Here is a 14,146-nt window from a genome sequence, read left to right as displayed (position 1 = left end):
ATACACATATGAAAGACTAACTGAAGCATTGTTAAAACAATTCATTCAATCAATTGAAATGAAACACTTCTAATCTTTCTAGATTCAAAATCAGCATAAAAGGAAATTAATTGTAAAAACCGTACATTCACATTTATCAATATTCCTTTTCTCCACTTCTCCTAATATTGCTGACTGAATTTAGTTGCATTGAGGGCACAGGATATTTCTGGTTCATCTTTTGGTGAGTTTTCTGTTCCCTGCTTTCCCCATCTATTATGTCCGAGCATGCATGGAATATTTCTTGCAGTGTCCGGGACAAAGAAGAAAAAGATAATAGCGTTGCTGAAATACACATAGCAGGATCAAACATACAAATCTGCATAAAAACACTGCATGTAAAAGTAGCATTTTAGAATGCAAGCCATTGCATTACAATTATATTGTATTTTATATCCTGTAAAAAATTTTAAATGTTTACATTTTGGCATGAGTAGCTGAAACTAAATTTCTAAACAAATACTTTGCAATGATACATCACACAGGAGCTTTTTTTTTCTTTTGTTATTATTATTACTTGGGTCTAAAAAGTTATTTACAACAAGATGAGTGAGTCTTCACTATTTACTGTTCTTACTAGTTTTTGTAGACAGTAAAAATTTCATTGACCCTTCAATCTAAGCCTTAACATAAAAGCACCCAAAAAAAATTAATAATCTGGACCTTTAAAATAGGAATTATAGTTGACTAAGAAATGTTAAAAATCACTGTTTTAGAGGTGCTATTCCAACTAGCATGTATTCTGAGAAAGCTGTTCTTCTTTTCTGGCTTAGTTCCTGGAATTCATAATACTGTCATTTCTTTAAAAATATAGATTCAAATCAGGAAACTTTATATTTTTAACTAAGTTAAAAATAAACATTACAATTGTTTTTAGACACTGAATTGTTTATAAGAAACAAAGACAAGAGACGCCATTTGGATTTCTCTCTCCTTTTCCTCTTCTGACTGTCTTTACATTGTACATTCAATTTTGTGGGTTAAGTTTGTCTACAATTTTATTTTTCTTTCTGTTTTGTAGACAGCTGGGAACTATGCAAAATTAAGTTCTAACAAGTGTCCTCTAGTAACTTCAGTCTGTTTCAATGCTTCTGCTTTATATTCAGTCCACATGAATCATAAGTTTGAAGCAAACCGTGGCTTATCTCCCTCTAGTTCAGGGTTTAAGACTGTGGAAGCATCTCTTTGTGGGCCAGCTGTGGATGGCATCGGTCCTCGTGTTGGTGGAATTGCTCCTGAAGACATCTGTCGGAAGAGGGACACTCTCTGAGGGACTGTGCCTTTACTCCCACTCTGGATTCCTGTGCTTTGAAGAGCAGACACTGGCTGTGGAATGGAAGCTAATGATTCTCCCACTGTCGGATGTGGTCTCGTAATGATAGTAGCGACCTCATGGGGCAAAGAAGGCTGTGAAGCTGACAGGGGCCGTACCTCTCTTGTCAGGCTAGCATTGTGAAGAGTTTGTGTACTCTTGTGGATGTCGCTCTTCTGTGACCCACTGGGCATTTGCTGGAGCTGCTGTGACTGTGGCAGCTGCTGTGGTTGTGGCAGCTGCTGTGGTTGTTGCAGTTGCTGCTGCTGCTGTAGCAGTGACAACTGTGAAGCAGTAGGAGTCGCATACTGAAAAGTTCGGCCAGTTAAAGGACTCTGTACCGAAGGACTACAGACCGCAGAAGGGTAGGAGCACGGCGAGAAAACTACACCCTGTTGAGGTGTCTGTGTGCTCGGTGTTGATGAATTCAAGCTCCCATGGGAGAGGTTGGTCACAGCATAGACAGGTGTGGTCTGTGTCCTCATTTGCATTGATGAAGTGGTGGTGGAAGGGCTTGTATTCAAAGCAGGTGTCTGCGAATAATTTGCTGTCCCAATAGTCTGTACCATCTCTCGGTCGTACTTCACGATCTGTTTCAAAATTTCACTCTCCTGATTGTTGAAAACGCCAGTATTGAGGTCTTTTTGGAATTTCTGGAGGAGAATTGAATTCTTCTTTCCTTTAGGGAGTGAGATGGACAAAACACACCATGCAAATTAGCATCTACTCAGGATAGGAATACTTTTCTGCTTTTCTATCTCTAAAATGCATCTTTGCATCATGGTAATGATAATTTGTAATGGTTATAAAAACAAAAGAGAAGCAATAATTTAGTTCTAGCTTTATTCTCCATGTAAGGTTAATAACTTTCATTTTCAAGAACACATACTGAAAAGCCTTCCTGGCTTGAAAAAGGTCCATCCAGGATCCTGTTTCTCACACTGGCTACCATTGTAACTCAATAAAGCATACCATCTAACCATGGATGTTCAGTGACAAAAGAATTTTTATTTAGCTATCAAGACTAAAAATTTGTCAATCACTCTGTCTTCTCTTTAGCTTCAATTAATTCATTTGTTTTTTAAATATACTTAAATGTATTAGCCACCCAACTCTGTGAACATTTTAAGGAGTTAGAGTTAGGGTAAGAAGTCATAGCTGTAGGGATAACGTCATGTCCATAATAGTGTAATTGTATCACTGAGCAACCTTGCTCTCAGTCATAAGAGCTACATACATGGGTTTTTTTGTATGCAGACAATGTTGCTTTGTGTACAATAGGCAGAAGTATACTGTAAATACCCTCTGAGATAATTTGGTTGCATCCAATGAACTTTAAGAAGACTCCTGAATAATTAATAATAAAGACCAATGTGAATAAATACTTGGAAATTTTGTATTTGTAATTTATTTATTTAGGAAATTTATATTGCCGCCTAGTCACATAATTATGCTTGTATGCTTGTTTGTTTGTTAGTCCAAATATATTCTACAAGTCAGTAATGTCATGTTATCAAAAGGCATGCAAATGGAATAACATTATAGATTCTTTCACTTGTTTTGTCAAGTTATCCTAATTTCTCAAATGCTAAACATGGTAAGTAGCATATGAATCCATGTGCCCATTTAATATGTTCCTTGAAAACAGCTATTCAACACTGGTAATGAATGACCAACAGATTACAAGGAGTAATTTTTCTAAATGTATGTGAATTATACGAAAATAGAATACATTATGTAAGACCTGACTATAATTTTGCTAGTATTAAATGTTATAGGGCTGTGTTATGTATTTAATCCCCAGCCCAAAAATTAATATCCCCCTTCAGTAATAACTGGATTGTTTCTTGTAATATTTTCTGCAAAGCCCCAAGCACAGCAATTGAACATAATTTTATTTACTTAAATGAATTAGTGGCAATCCCTAACCTTGAAATAATCTAAATAAAGCCTACTACTATGTAATAGTACAGAGCTGGAAATATTTAGAAAGGATACATTTATGTAAACTTGGTCAACTGGTTTGATAAGGAATTGTGAAATGGAGATGTGAAATTGTGTACCAAATCTTGCCTGTTTTGTTGGGATTCCATTTTGTATGAAAATAGGAAAGTCTAACTTTATGAATAGAGATTTGAACAGGAATTTGTATATATTGTATATATGCTTCCTCATAAGATAGATAGATATACATATGTATCTATCTTATGAGGAAGCATATACATATGTATCTATCCTCAAGTCCTTGGAGAGGGGCAGCATAGAAATACAATAAATAAATAAATAAATAAATAAATAAATAAATATCCTTATCTGAATTGGCCCTGATTAATATTTGGATAAAAGACCACTGAGAATTCTAAAACCATAACCTAGACTGAGAAATCAGAAGTGTCGGGAAAACAATGGGAAATCTCTTCTCTTCTATGGTTGAGAAAATGGTATGAATGTCCATATAGTCACCAGGAATTGAGCTTTATTATTGGGCATCCTTACCTTTCTCTCCCCTATCCATATCTTGATCTACATAGACATGGTGTCCAAAAGAACACAATATTATGATCGTAGCAAAGGTGATAATCATTATGATGATGATCATTATCATCATTGTTATTATCATCATCATCATGTCAAATATAGATATTTATACCCAATAATTCAAACAAATCAAAATGGAACCCTATGGCCTCTTAGGTTTCTTGATCTTAAAGAGAAAAATAGCTTGATGGGAAATTGAATACGTACCTATCCTGTCTAATCTGTCAATGGCCACTGTTTCAAACGCTCGTCTCATCATTGGATATTCTTCCAAAACTTCATTGAAGTTGTCCACAGAGAGAGAATATAGGCGGCAATATGTATCTGCTCTCACGCTGGCAGTGCGGCGCCCCTTAGTCAAAAGGCAGATCTCTGTAAGAGGCAAATGGAACATATAGGAAGGAAGGCAGAGGAAATATGTCAGAACAAATTCAAATCCATTTGAAAAATAATATTTTCCAGTCTACTCAGTGTCAGTTCAGGATTCCTGGGAACCTTGGGATTAAAACCTGGGTGATAGAAGGAAATGAGCAAACCTCTTCAACATTTTTTAAAGTTTCCAGATTATGTTTATGTTGTTTATGTTTATTTAGATTTGTATGCCGCCCCTCTCCGCAGACTCGGGGCGGCTCACAACAAAGTGAAAAACAATTTACAACAAATCTAAATTTCTACTACTAGAAATATGCATTCTAGAACAAGAGCTCAGGGATATTCTTGTGCCATAAGAACAAAAGAATTGTTGAATCTTCTAGAGAGAGAGAAATTCAGATACTTAAAAATATATATACTTAGCTAATACCCAACAGTTTTCTCATCAAACCTTAATTTGAGATGTGATGTAAGAAAGGAGATTGATAAAGCATGTTTCTAGTAACTGAGAAGATTACAGAGATGTTCTGGAAACTGGATTACCAAAATTCAGAAATTGCATCGCTCTTACTATAAAGCTTTTTTTAAAAAAATAAAAAATATCTTACAGTAGAATATAGCTCTATGATCCCTTCTCTACCCTTCTGCAAAGAGTGAGTCTTTACAGAAGCCTATTTTTAGAACTTTCAATAACCAGATATAAGGAGCAATAAAAACAGAATGAACATTGGCATGACTATGTAACTTTGTTTCTTCCCTTGAAACTCAACAAAAAGGTAAAAACATATAGCTACATTCTGTTTATAATTATGCATCAATAGCATTCATATCTAGAGATTTATGTAATTACTTGTTCTTTCTGAAAAATTATTCCCTCTATGGTTTTTTGTAAAAGGAAGGCTAATTATCGTTGTAATGAGAGCGGCCAATCTAAAGTCACTCCAGAAATACTAAAATACTGTAAGCCAAGTTTCACAAAATAGACTTGGGAGATGAAGTTAAACGGAACAGGCTTGATTGGTGCCTCTCTTAAAATAGATGGCAATTATGAGATGTAGCATTTGGAAAGCAAATAATCATACACAGCCATTAAACTATTCATATTTGAGAAGATTCATATCATATTCATTCATATCTGCAGTCTTCTATAATTCACAAATGAAATTTTTTTGAAATGAGAAGCCAGGAAACATATAGGCTCTGTTCAAGTAAATAATCCAATAATCCAGACAGATTTAATGCGATTCAAATTCTACAACACTTCACAGAATTGCATGATTTCATGTGATCAATTTCCCATCATGCAAAATTCTGATTTACTTACTTATCCAATCAACAGTCAACAGCAAAATTCCACTGCCTGAGAAGCATCTTAAATTAATCTAAAAACTCTTCAGATAAGAATGATCAATACTTGGTTTGGCAAAATTTTGGGTAAATCTTTCAGTTAAAATAAATTTAAAATATTGACCCAGGGCCATCAGCAGCATACTTTGCCCAGGTTCGCCTGGTGCACCAGTTGCGGCCCTATCTGGACCGGGACTCACTGCTCACAGTCACTCATGCCCTCACACAGCGAGGCTCAACTACTGTAATGCTCTGTAAATGGGGCTACCTCTGAAAAGTGTTCAGAAACTTCAGATCATGCAGAATGCAGCTGCGAGAGCAATCATGGGCTTTCCCATTTATGCCCATGTTTCACCAACACTCCGCAGTCTGCATTGGTTGCTGATCAGTTTCTGGTCACAATTCAAAGTGTTGGTTATGACCTATAAAGCCCTTCATGGCATCGGACCAGAATATCTCCGGGACCGCCTTCTGCCGCACAAATCCCAGTGACCGGTTAGGTCCCACAGAGTTGGCCTTCTCCAGGTCCCGTCGACTAAACAATGTCATTTGGCGGGACCCAGGGGAAGAGCCTTCTCTGTGGCAGCCCTGGCCCTCTGGAACCAACTCCCCCAGAGATCAGAATTGCCCCCACCCTCCTTGTCTTTCGTAAACTTCTCAAAACCCACCTCTGGCATCAGGCATGTGGGAAATGAAATATCTTCCCCAGGCCTATATAATTTATGTATGGTGTGTTGTGTGCATGTTTTTTAAATTATAGGTTTTTAACTTCGTATTATTAGATTTGTATTGTACATTGTTTCTATCACTGCTGTGAGCCACCCCGAGTCTACGGAGAGGGGCGGCATACAAATTAGTTAATTAATTAATTAATTAATTAATTGATTGATTTGAATGAATGAATGAATGAATGAATGAATGAATGCATAAATAAATAAATAAATAAATAAATAAATAAATAAATAAATAAATAAATAAATAAATAAATAAATAAATAAATAAATAAATAAATAAATAAATAAATAAATAAATAAATAAATAAATAAATAAATAAATAAATAAATAAATAAATAAATAAATAAATAAATAAATAAATAAATAAATAAATAAATAAATAAATAAATACTATCTGTATGCAAACTTTTAACAGAATAGGCCATTTTGGACTTGGGACCAGAGATTGCGATTTGATTTGGAATAGTATATTGGTTTTTGTAATCCAATACTATCTCCTCCATCTGTTAGAAAAAAAATTTAGTTAGTGAGCTTGATTTCAGATTATTCATCTGAAATAAACTTTTCAGTAAAAATAGCTGTTATTTTTTAAACACTTTGAATTAATACAACTGGATAGTGAACCACAAGTCTTTTCTTGGGAGAGAAAAGGATACCATATTTCATTTCACAGCTGTGTCCTAAAAACCTAGATGGTTATATGCAAAAACTTCAGAAGAAAAGGATTTAGGGGTAATGATTTCTGACAGTCTCAAAATGGGTGAACACTGCAGTCAGGCGGTAGGGAAAGCAAGTAGGATGCTTGGCTGCATAGCTAGAGATATAACAAGCAGGAAGAGGGAGATTATGAGCCCGCTATATAGAGCGCTGGTGAGACCACATTTGGAATACTGTGTTCAGTTCTGGAGACCTCACCTACAAAAAGATATTGACAAAATTGAACGGGTCCAAAGACGGGCTACAAGAATGGTGGAAGGTCTTAAGCATAAAACGTATCAGGAAAGACTTAATGAACTCAATCTGTACAGTCTGGAGGACAGAAGGAAAAGGGGGAACATGATCGAAACATTTAAATATATTAAAGGGTTAAATAAGGTCCAGGAGGGAAGTGTTTTTAATAGGAAAGTGAACACAAGAACAAGGGGACACAATCTGAAATTAGTTGGGGGAAAGATCAAAAGCAACATGAGAAAATATTATTTTACTGAAAGAGTAGTAGATCCTTGGAACAAACTTCCAGCAGACATGGTAGATAAATCCACAGTAACTGAATTTAAAGATGCCTGGGATAAACATATATCCATCCTAAAATATAATGCAGGAAATAGTATAAGGGCAGACTAGATGGATCATGAGGTCTTTTTCTGCCGTCAGTCTTCTATGTTTCTATGTGCTTTTCTGATGCAATATTTTAAGTGAAATGATGAAACCATCCTAGATCAGATGAACAATTACATTCCTTTATTCCATTTATCATTTGTATTTCAGTTGAAGCAGATTTCAAAATGATGGCCATGCTACCCCAAAATACATTCATATAGCCAAGTCCAGAAATAGACACTGTGGCTCCCAGAAATATTCTTTAGTGTCTACCAGACTAAATGTTTTTTCTGAGTTCTTAAAATTTATAAAATATATAAAGAGGAACTTAGCATGCTGCAAAGTAAAGAATAAGGTTTGTGGGTTCATACATAAATACATATCATGGTCTTGCAAAAAATCCCATCTGAATGGTAAAGAATCTTTTATGGATGGGTACAGTTTATTTTAATAAATGAGTCTCTTTTGTCTGGCCAAGCTCACCATGGCAATTATTTTTCAACTAACCAAATCACTCTCAGCCACCATTTTGTAAAATACCTCCAGCCTGCTCTCAGAATTCCAATGTATACCTAAAAGGTTGTCTAGTCTTGAAATGAGTCAGCTGACACAATGTTAAGGAAATCAAAGAAGTAATTGTTAAGGAGTGTGTAGAATGACCCTTGAGTTATCAAGGTCATGCAGAGAGGAAACGTGGGATACAGAGGAAACAGATATCCAGGAGATATGAGTAATTATTCAGTCATACAAAAACAGATACATTAAATTGTATAAAATAGTGTCTACTTTTAGAAATAGCACAGTCAAGTTAAATAGTCCGGTCATATATATTCAAATCAGTCATCATCTCTCAATACAATATTACAAGCCTGTCTTTGTCTTACATATCAGACATACATTACAGCTTACAAATACGAGCAAACTATCTTAGAACACACAGAGCTTACTACATTAGTCACAGTGAATCAGCAGAAAGAACAGCGAGAGCAGAGAGAGAGAATCATGCGGTCTGGCTCCCTCTTATGGCCATTTGCCACACTACCTCTTAAAGCTTTAGTACTTCAATACAAACAAATATTCATTGTTAGCTTGTTTATATATTACAAACCCAACTTTTTTGTACAAAACACTATCAGAAATGAACTAAAAGAGTAATTAGAGTGTGAGGATAATGTAAAGGGACATTACCCTAAAAATTGCTTTATATTCTAAGGTGCCTTTTTCATTTTCAGATGGGATTTGAAATATCAGGGTCAGACTCTAAACAAATCCTAAATTTGTTATAATTTAATTGACTATATCTTTAAGTCGAATACATCTTTGATATGATTATTCCCCATGAATTCAATAATTTGTGGGTGTGGGTATTCAGATGCCACTTCTAATGTTTAGAGGGCTGCTTAGTGTGCTTCCTCAATATAAGATAAGGTTATAAATTGTCCTTGGAACCAGAAGTCTTACCTAACAAATAATTGCACATTATATTCCCCCTCCCAAACTGTTTTGAGATTCGTTCCCATCTATGTAAAGCATATTTAATTGAATTTGCTCCACAAAATGGAGTAAAATTTGACACAGTAATCTGAATCAGGTATGAGAGAATTCTTCCTTCATTCCCAATTGCTGTTGCTTTTCCAAGCTGAAATAAAAAATGTTCACCCCTAGAGCAACATAATGCCTAGCTGGCAATGCAACATTGATCCAATTGTTGCCAGATAATTGTCCACGTAATTGTCCTCACGATGTAACTAGTTATCGTGCAATGTCACATCAATATTTGATTAAAAATGGAAAATAAATGTTCAGTGAAGAAAGATGAAGTCATTTCAAGGCAATGATCTGCCAAACCTTCTGAGCCTTGGCAGATCTGTATTTCTCTGATCTGCTGATAACTGGCATCAAGCCTCCAAAGTAATAAAATTTCATTTCTCCACTATGAATGGGAAATGGATGTTGAGATAATATTATGGGCAAGTAGCAACATTTTTAGCATATCCCTTTCACCACCAATTAAACTCTTAACTTTTCATTGCATTAAAAGCCCAAGCTGCACTTGATTTCTTTTTAATGATATTTCTAAAATAAATTGTAGGTAATCAGTACAAATTCTAAAGGAGTATTCTAAATTACAAACTAATAAGCCTATAAAACTATTGAAGAACTGTTTGTAACTTTGGATACAGATCACATGTTTTTATTAAAGTTCGGGGGGGGGATATCTACTTTCAATCATTCCATTTTTATAGAAAGCTAATGAAGCTGTGTTGTAGCTTCTACAGGAAGCACCATATCTGATTCCATTTTTGAATGGAGATTACATTGATTTCAATTGATGGCTTCTAGGAGACCTGGGATTGGAGTAGTGTGAGTATCTTTGTTCCCCTTGATTTCTTGAGGACTTTCTATACTAACAATTTTTTGTCTGATTATAGAGATTGGGAATGGAGAATACAGTATTCTGGTGGCTCTATGGCTGGTTCCAGCATTATTGATAGAGGGGAAGAGATTAAAACATGTTAGCCACCCTGAGTCCTTTGGAATTGGGCGGCAAAGAAATAGAATAGAATAAAATAGAATAGAATAAAATAAAATAGAATAAAATAAATAAGAAAGAACCGGGGTGGCACAGTAGTTAGAGTGCAGTACTGCAGGCTACTTCAGTTAACTATAATTCAGCAGTTCAAATTTCACCACCGGCTCAAGGTTGACTCAGTCTTCCATCCTTCTGAGTGTTGTGGTTGGCTCTGGGCCAGCTCCTGCTCCAAAGACTGTGGGTGTTGGTTTGGGAGAATCCTCACGTTCTCAGAGACCAGTTTTACTGCCAACAGCTTCGGACAGTGAAGATTCTGTGTCCAGGGCACTCTGGGGGTGAAGCAGGATCGGATGATGAAGTAATTACAGGCAGCCCATTAGCTAATGACCTCATTAGTGAGTCATCATTATTAGACTCGGAGAAAGAGGGATTCATAGATGCTCGCAGGTGCAGGTTTATGACAAGAAGGGAACAACTGCGCAGGTATTATAGAAAATAAGGGAGAACACCTGTGGCTGGGGCAATTAGGCTAATGGGGCTGCTGATAAATTGCCAGCATTGCTGAGAGTGTGCGTGGGAGATTATCCATTTGGTGAGAGACGAATGTTGTTTGATTTTGGACTGCTCCAGGATTTACAAAGACTTTTTGAATATTTCACAGTTAAGTACAGTTTGTGGACTCTTAAAGGGGGATGGCTGTGACATTTTCACAGCTGCCTTTATCTGCCTCTGCTTTTGTTGTTGCTTTTCACAGCATTCCAGGCTTGTGGTTTGTGGGAGAGCACTTTGGCTGATTAAAGTGCGTGTGTACAATACTTTCTGTTTTGATAAATCAACTCTTTGTTTACTTTACAACAGTGTGTGTATTTGAATTTACACTTCGGACTTAATTGGGGCTCGTAATGTGAAGCCCGGCATAACACCAAGGTGGGTAAAATGAGGACCCAGATTGTTGGGGGCAATATGTTAATTTTGTAAACTGCTCAGAGAGGGCTATAAAAACACTATGATGTGGTATATAAGTCTAAATGCTATTATTATTGCTATTTAATAACTTTCCTTCTACTTAAGAGGACTTAGGAGTAGAAACTGCTCAACCATCTAAACATCAATTTGTAACATTTGTTATTTTAAAATATTAGAGAAATCATTTTGAAGAGTTAATAAAGTGCTGTCCCTTGACTTCTTTTTATTTTATTTACCCTTTTGAATAAGCACCTTATCAAATAAATTGATGGATGTTGTTGATCACTACTTCTAGTTTCTTGTTGCCTATCCAGAATGGGTAACTTATATGTAATCAGACTGATTCATATGTTATTATGATCATTTACTTACATTGTAATAGACCAAACTATTCCAAAATGAATTAGGTATAAGAGTTTTAGAATAAATGATTTGGAAGTTTGGACTGAGTCAAATCAATCTTCTGAACTGATTAAAATGTTTGAAATAAACTGGATCCATTTCTCAAATCAATTTGACTGCTCAGATTAAGCATGATACATACATACTGCCTCCAGCTATTTTTTTCTGGGTGGGAAAAATGCACAGATGTCTCTGTGTATGTGTGTGAGAGAATGAATTGACATAAAACACTCCTATTCCCTCTTTAAGATCCCATCCTTCAAGTTGGTCGGTTGAAAGATACATATGACTGAATGGCCTGTACAGTGGTACCTCTACCTAACAAACGCCTCTACTTACGAACTTTTCTAGATAAGAAACGGGTGTTCAAGTTTTTTTGCCTCTTCTCAAGAACCATTTTCCACTTACAAAACTGAGCCTCCAAAACTATAAACAGAAAAGGCAGAGAGAAGCCTGTGTGGGGCCTCTCTAGGAATCTCCTGGGAGGAAACAGGGATGGAAAAGGCAGGGAGAAGTCTCCGTGGGACTTTTCTAGGAATCTCCTGGGAGGAAACCGGGCCTCCACCCTCCCTGTGGTTTCTCCAGTTGCACACATTATTTGCTTTTACATTGATTCCTATGGGAATTCCTATGTTTCTTCTTACAAACTTTTCTACTAAGAACCTGGTCACAGAACGGATTAAGTTCGTGAGTAGAGGTACCACTGTACCTGTAAATACAACAGCAGGTAAGATCTTAGAAGAATTGCAGGCTGCATTTAAAGCAGGCTATATTCTGTAGTTGTAAAAATAGAACCTATTGCTTATTTGCCTATAAAAATGGCTATACTACAGAGTCCCAAATTAATGTGTTTAAAATTACATATATTTTAGTTAATAAACACAAGAGGATATCCTAAAATACAAATATCAGGAAATCAAACTAGCAGGAAGTAAATGGCTCTGATAAAGTATGAGAGGAATCAAACTGTGCTTCCATGGTGTTATTGTCACCATTTTCCTTGTACGTCCCCATTACTGTAATCTACTCTAATCCTGAAGGTCCTATAACTTTGCAGAGATATTGAGCATCCATGGGAGAAATGGAATTGCAGTTTCTTGTTTCACTAACTGAAGCAATTATTAGCAAAACAACTCACTTGAGTTCTACCACCTGGAGGGCTTTCTGTAACTGTTGGGCTGCTTTCCCCTAGACCAGGGATAGGCAATGTTGGCTCTTCTATGACATATGGACTTCAACTCCCAGAATTCCTGAGCTAGCAAGATTGGCTCAGGAATTCTGGCTGTTGAAATCCACAAGTCACAGAAGAGCCAATGTTGCCTACCCCTGCCTAGACCTGTCCATCATTAACACCCTCCGTTTCTGAGACAGGGTCCAACCAAGGGCCTCTCCACCAACACATCCTGCTGCCAGGTCCTATCAACAGTGATGTCCTGTGAGTCCTTGGACTTCCTCTCTAAGCATCCTCTGATTCACAGATTCCTCAAAGGGTTGGCCAATTCCCCATTGTACATAGGTACCCAGCTTGGGAATTATCAAAAGTGCTCAATGCATTCACAAAGGGATCTTTTGAACCTTTGCAATCTGTTTCCCTCTGTGATGTGACATAAAAGAGTCCAACTTTCATCCCTTGTCTTGAAGAGGGGATGCCATTTATACCTTTTCAGGCTCAGTCCTGAATGATTAGCAAGTCATTAAGGCGACTGATAGGATACAGATAAACCTCCCAGTGGCCTTAACAACCTGCTAAAAGATGCAAATGACCAGCTCTCTACAAGGAGTATAACTCCTTCCATTCTCCACCATCCAGCCAGACTGGAAGAAGCTCTTGGATAAGAAGCAAAACATCTTCCATCGTGGGGCTTCCCAGATTCACCCACGTTTCTACAACACTCTGTGGCCTGCACTGGCTGCCGATCAGTTTCCGGTCACAATTCAAAGTGTTGGTTATGACCTTTAAAGCCCTACATGGCATTGGACCAGAGTACCTCTGGAACCGCCTGCTACCGCACAAATCCCAGCGACCGATACGGTCCCACAGAATTGGCCTTCTCCGGGTCCCATCGACTAAACAATGTCATTTGTCCGGCCCCAGGGGAAGAGCCTTCTATGTGGCGGCCCCAGCTCTCTGGAATCAACTCCCCCCAGAGATTAGAACTGCCCCCGCCCTCCTTGTCTTTCATAAATTACTCAAGACCCACCTGTATCGCCAGGCATGGGGGAACTGAGACACCTCTCCCAGGCTTTTATATTTTATGTTTGGTATGTATGTGTTGTTTGGTTTTAAATGATGGGGTTTTATATGTTTTTTCTCTTTTAATATTAGATTTGTTCCACTGTAACATTGTTTTTATTATTGTTGTGAGCCGCCCCGAGTCTTCGGAGAGGGGCGGCGTACAAATCTAATAAATTATTATTATTATTATTATTATTATTATTATTATTATTATCATCATCATCATCATCATCATCATCATCATCATTATTATTAATCTTCAAAACAGCCCAGAAATTCCTGTTGCCTCTTGAAGAAGCATCTTTGGGACAACCATGTCAGTTAAAAGAACGTAGGTATGTATCCA

General features: G+C 36.8%; 1 protein-coding gene across 1 annotated transcript in view; it reads right to left on the bottom strand.

Annotated features, from left to right (window-relative positions):
• Positions 1-984: 984 nt before the first annotated feature.
• The window catches only part of HCN1 (hyperpolarization activated cyclic nucleotide gated potassium channel 1), a 213,337-nt gene continuing 200,175 nt past the window's right edge, over positions 985-14,146 (bottom strand). Inside the window, exons 7-8 of the mRNA XM_070743367.1 lie at positions 4,097-4,261; positions 985-2,030 (exon numbers count right to left, since the gene is read on the bottom strand). Of these exons, the coding sequence (XP_070599468.1) occupies positions 1,156-2,030; positions 4,097-4,261 (1,040 nt within the window). The 3' untranslated portion in view covers positions 985-1,155. The remainder of the gene's footprint in view (positions 2,031-4,096; positions 4,262-14,146) is intronic.

This window comes from Erythrolamprus reginae, chromosome 2 (assembly GCF_031021105.1).
Source record: "Erythrolamprus reginae isolate rEryReg1 chromosome 2, rEryReg1.hap1, whole genome shotgun sequence".
NCBI classification, from domain to species: Eukaryota; Metazoa; Chordata; class Lepidosauria; order Squamata; family Dipsadidae; genus Erythrolamprus; species Erythrolamprus reginae.
This window is presented reverse-complemented; position numbering and strand designations above follow the sequence as displayed.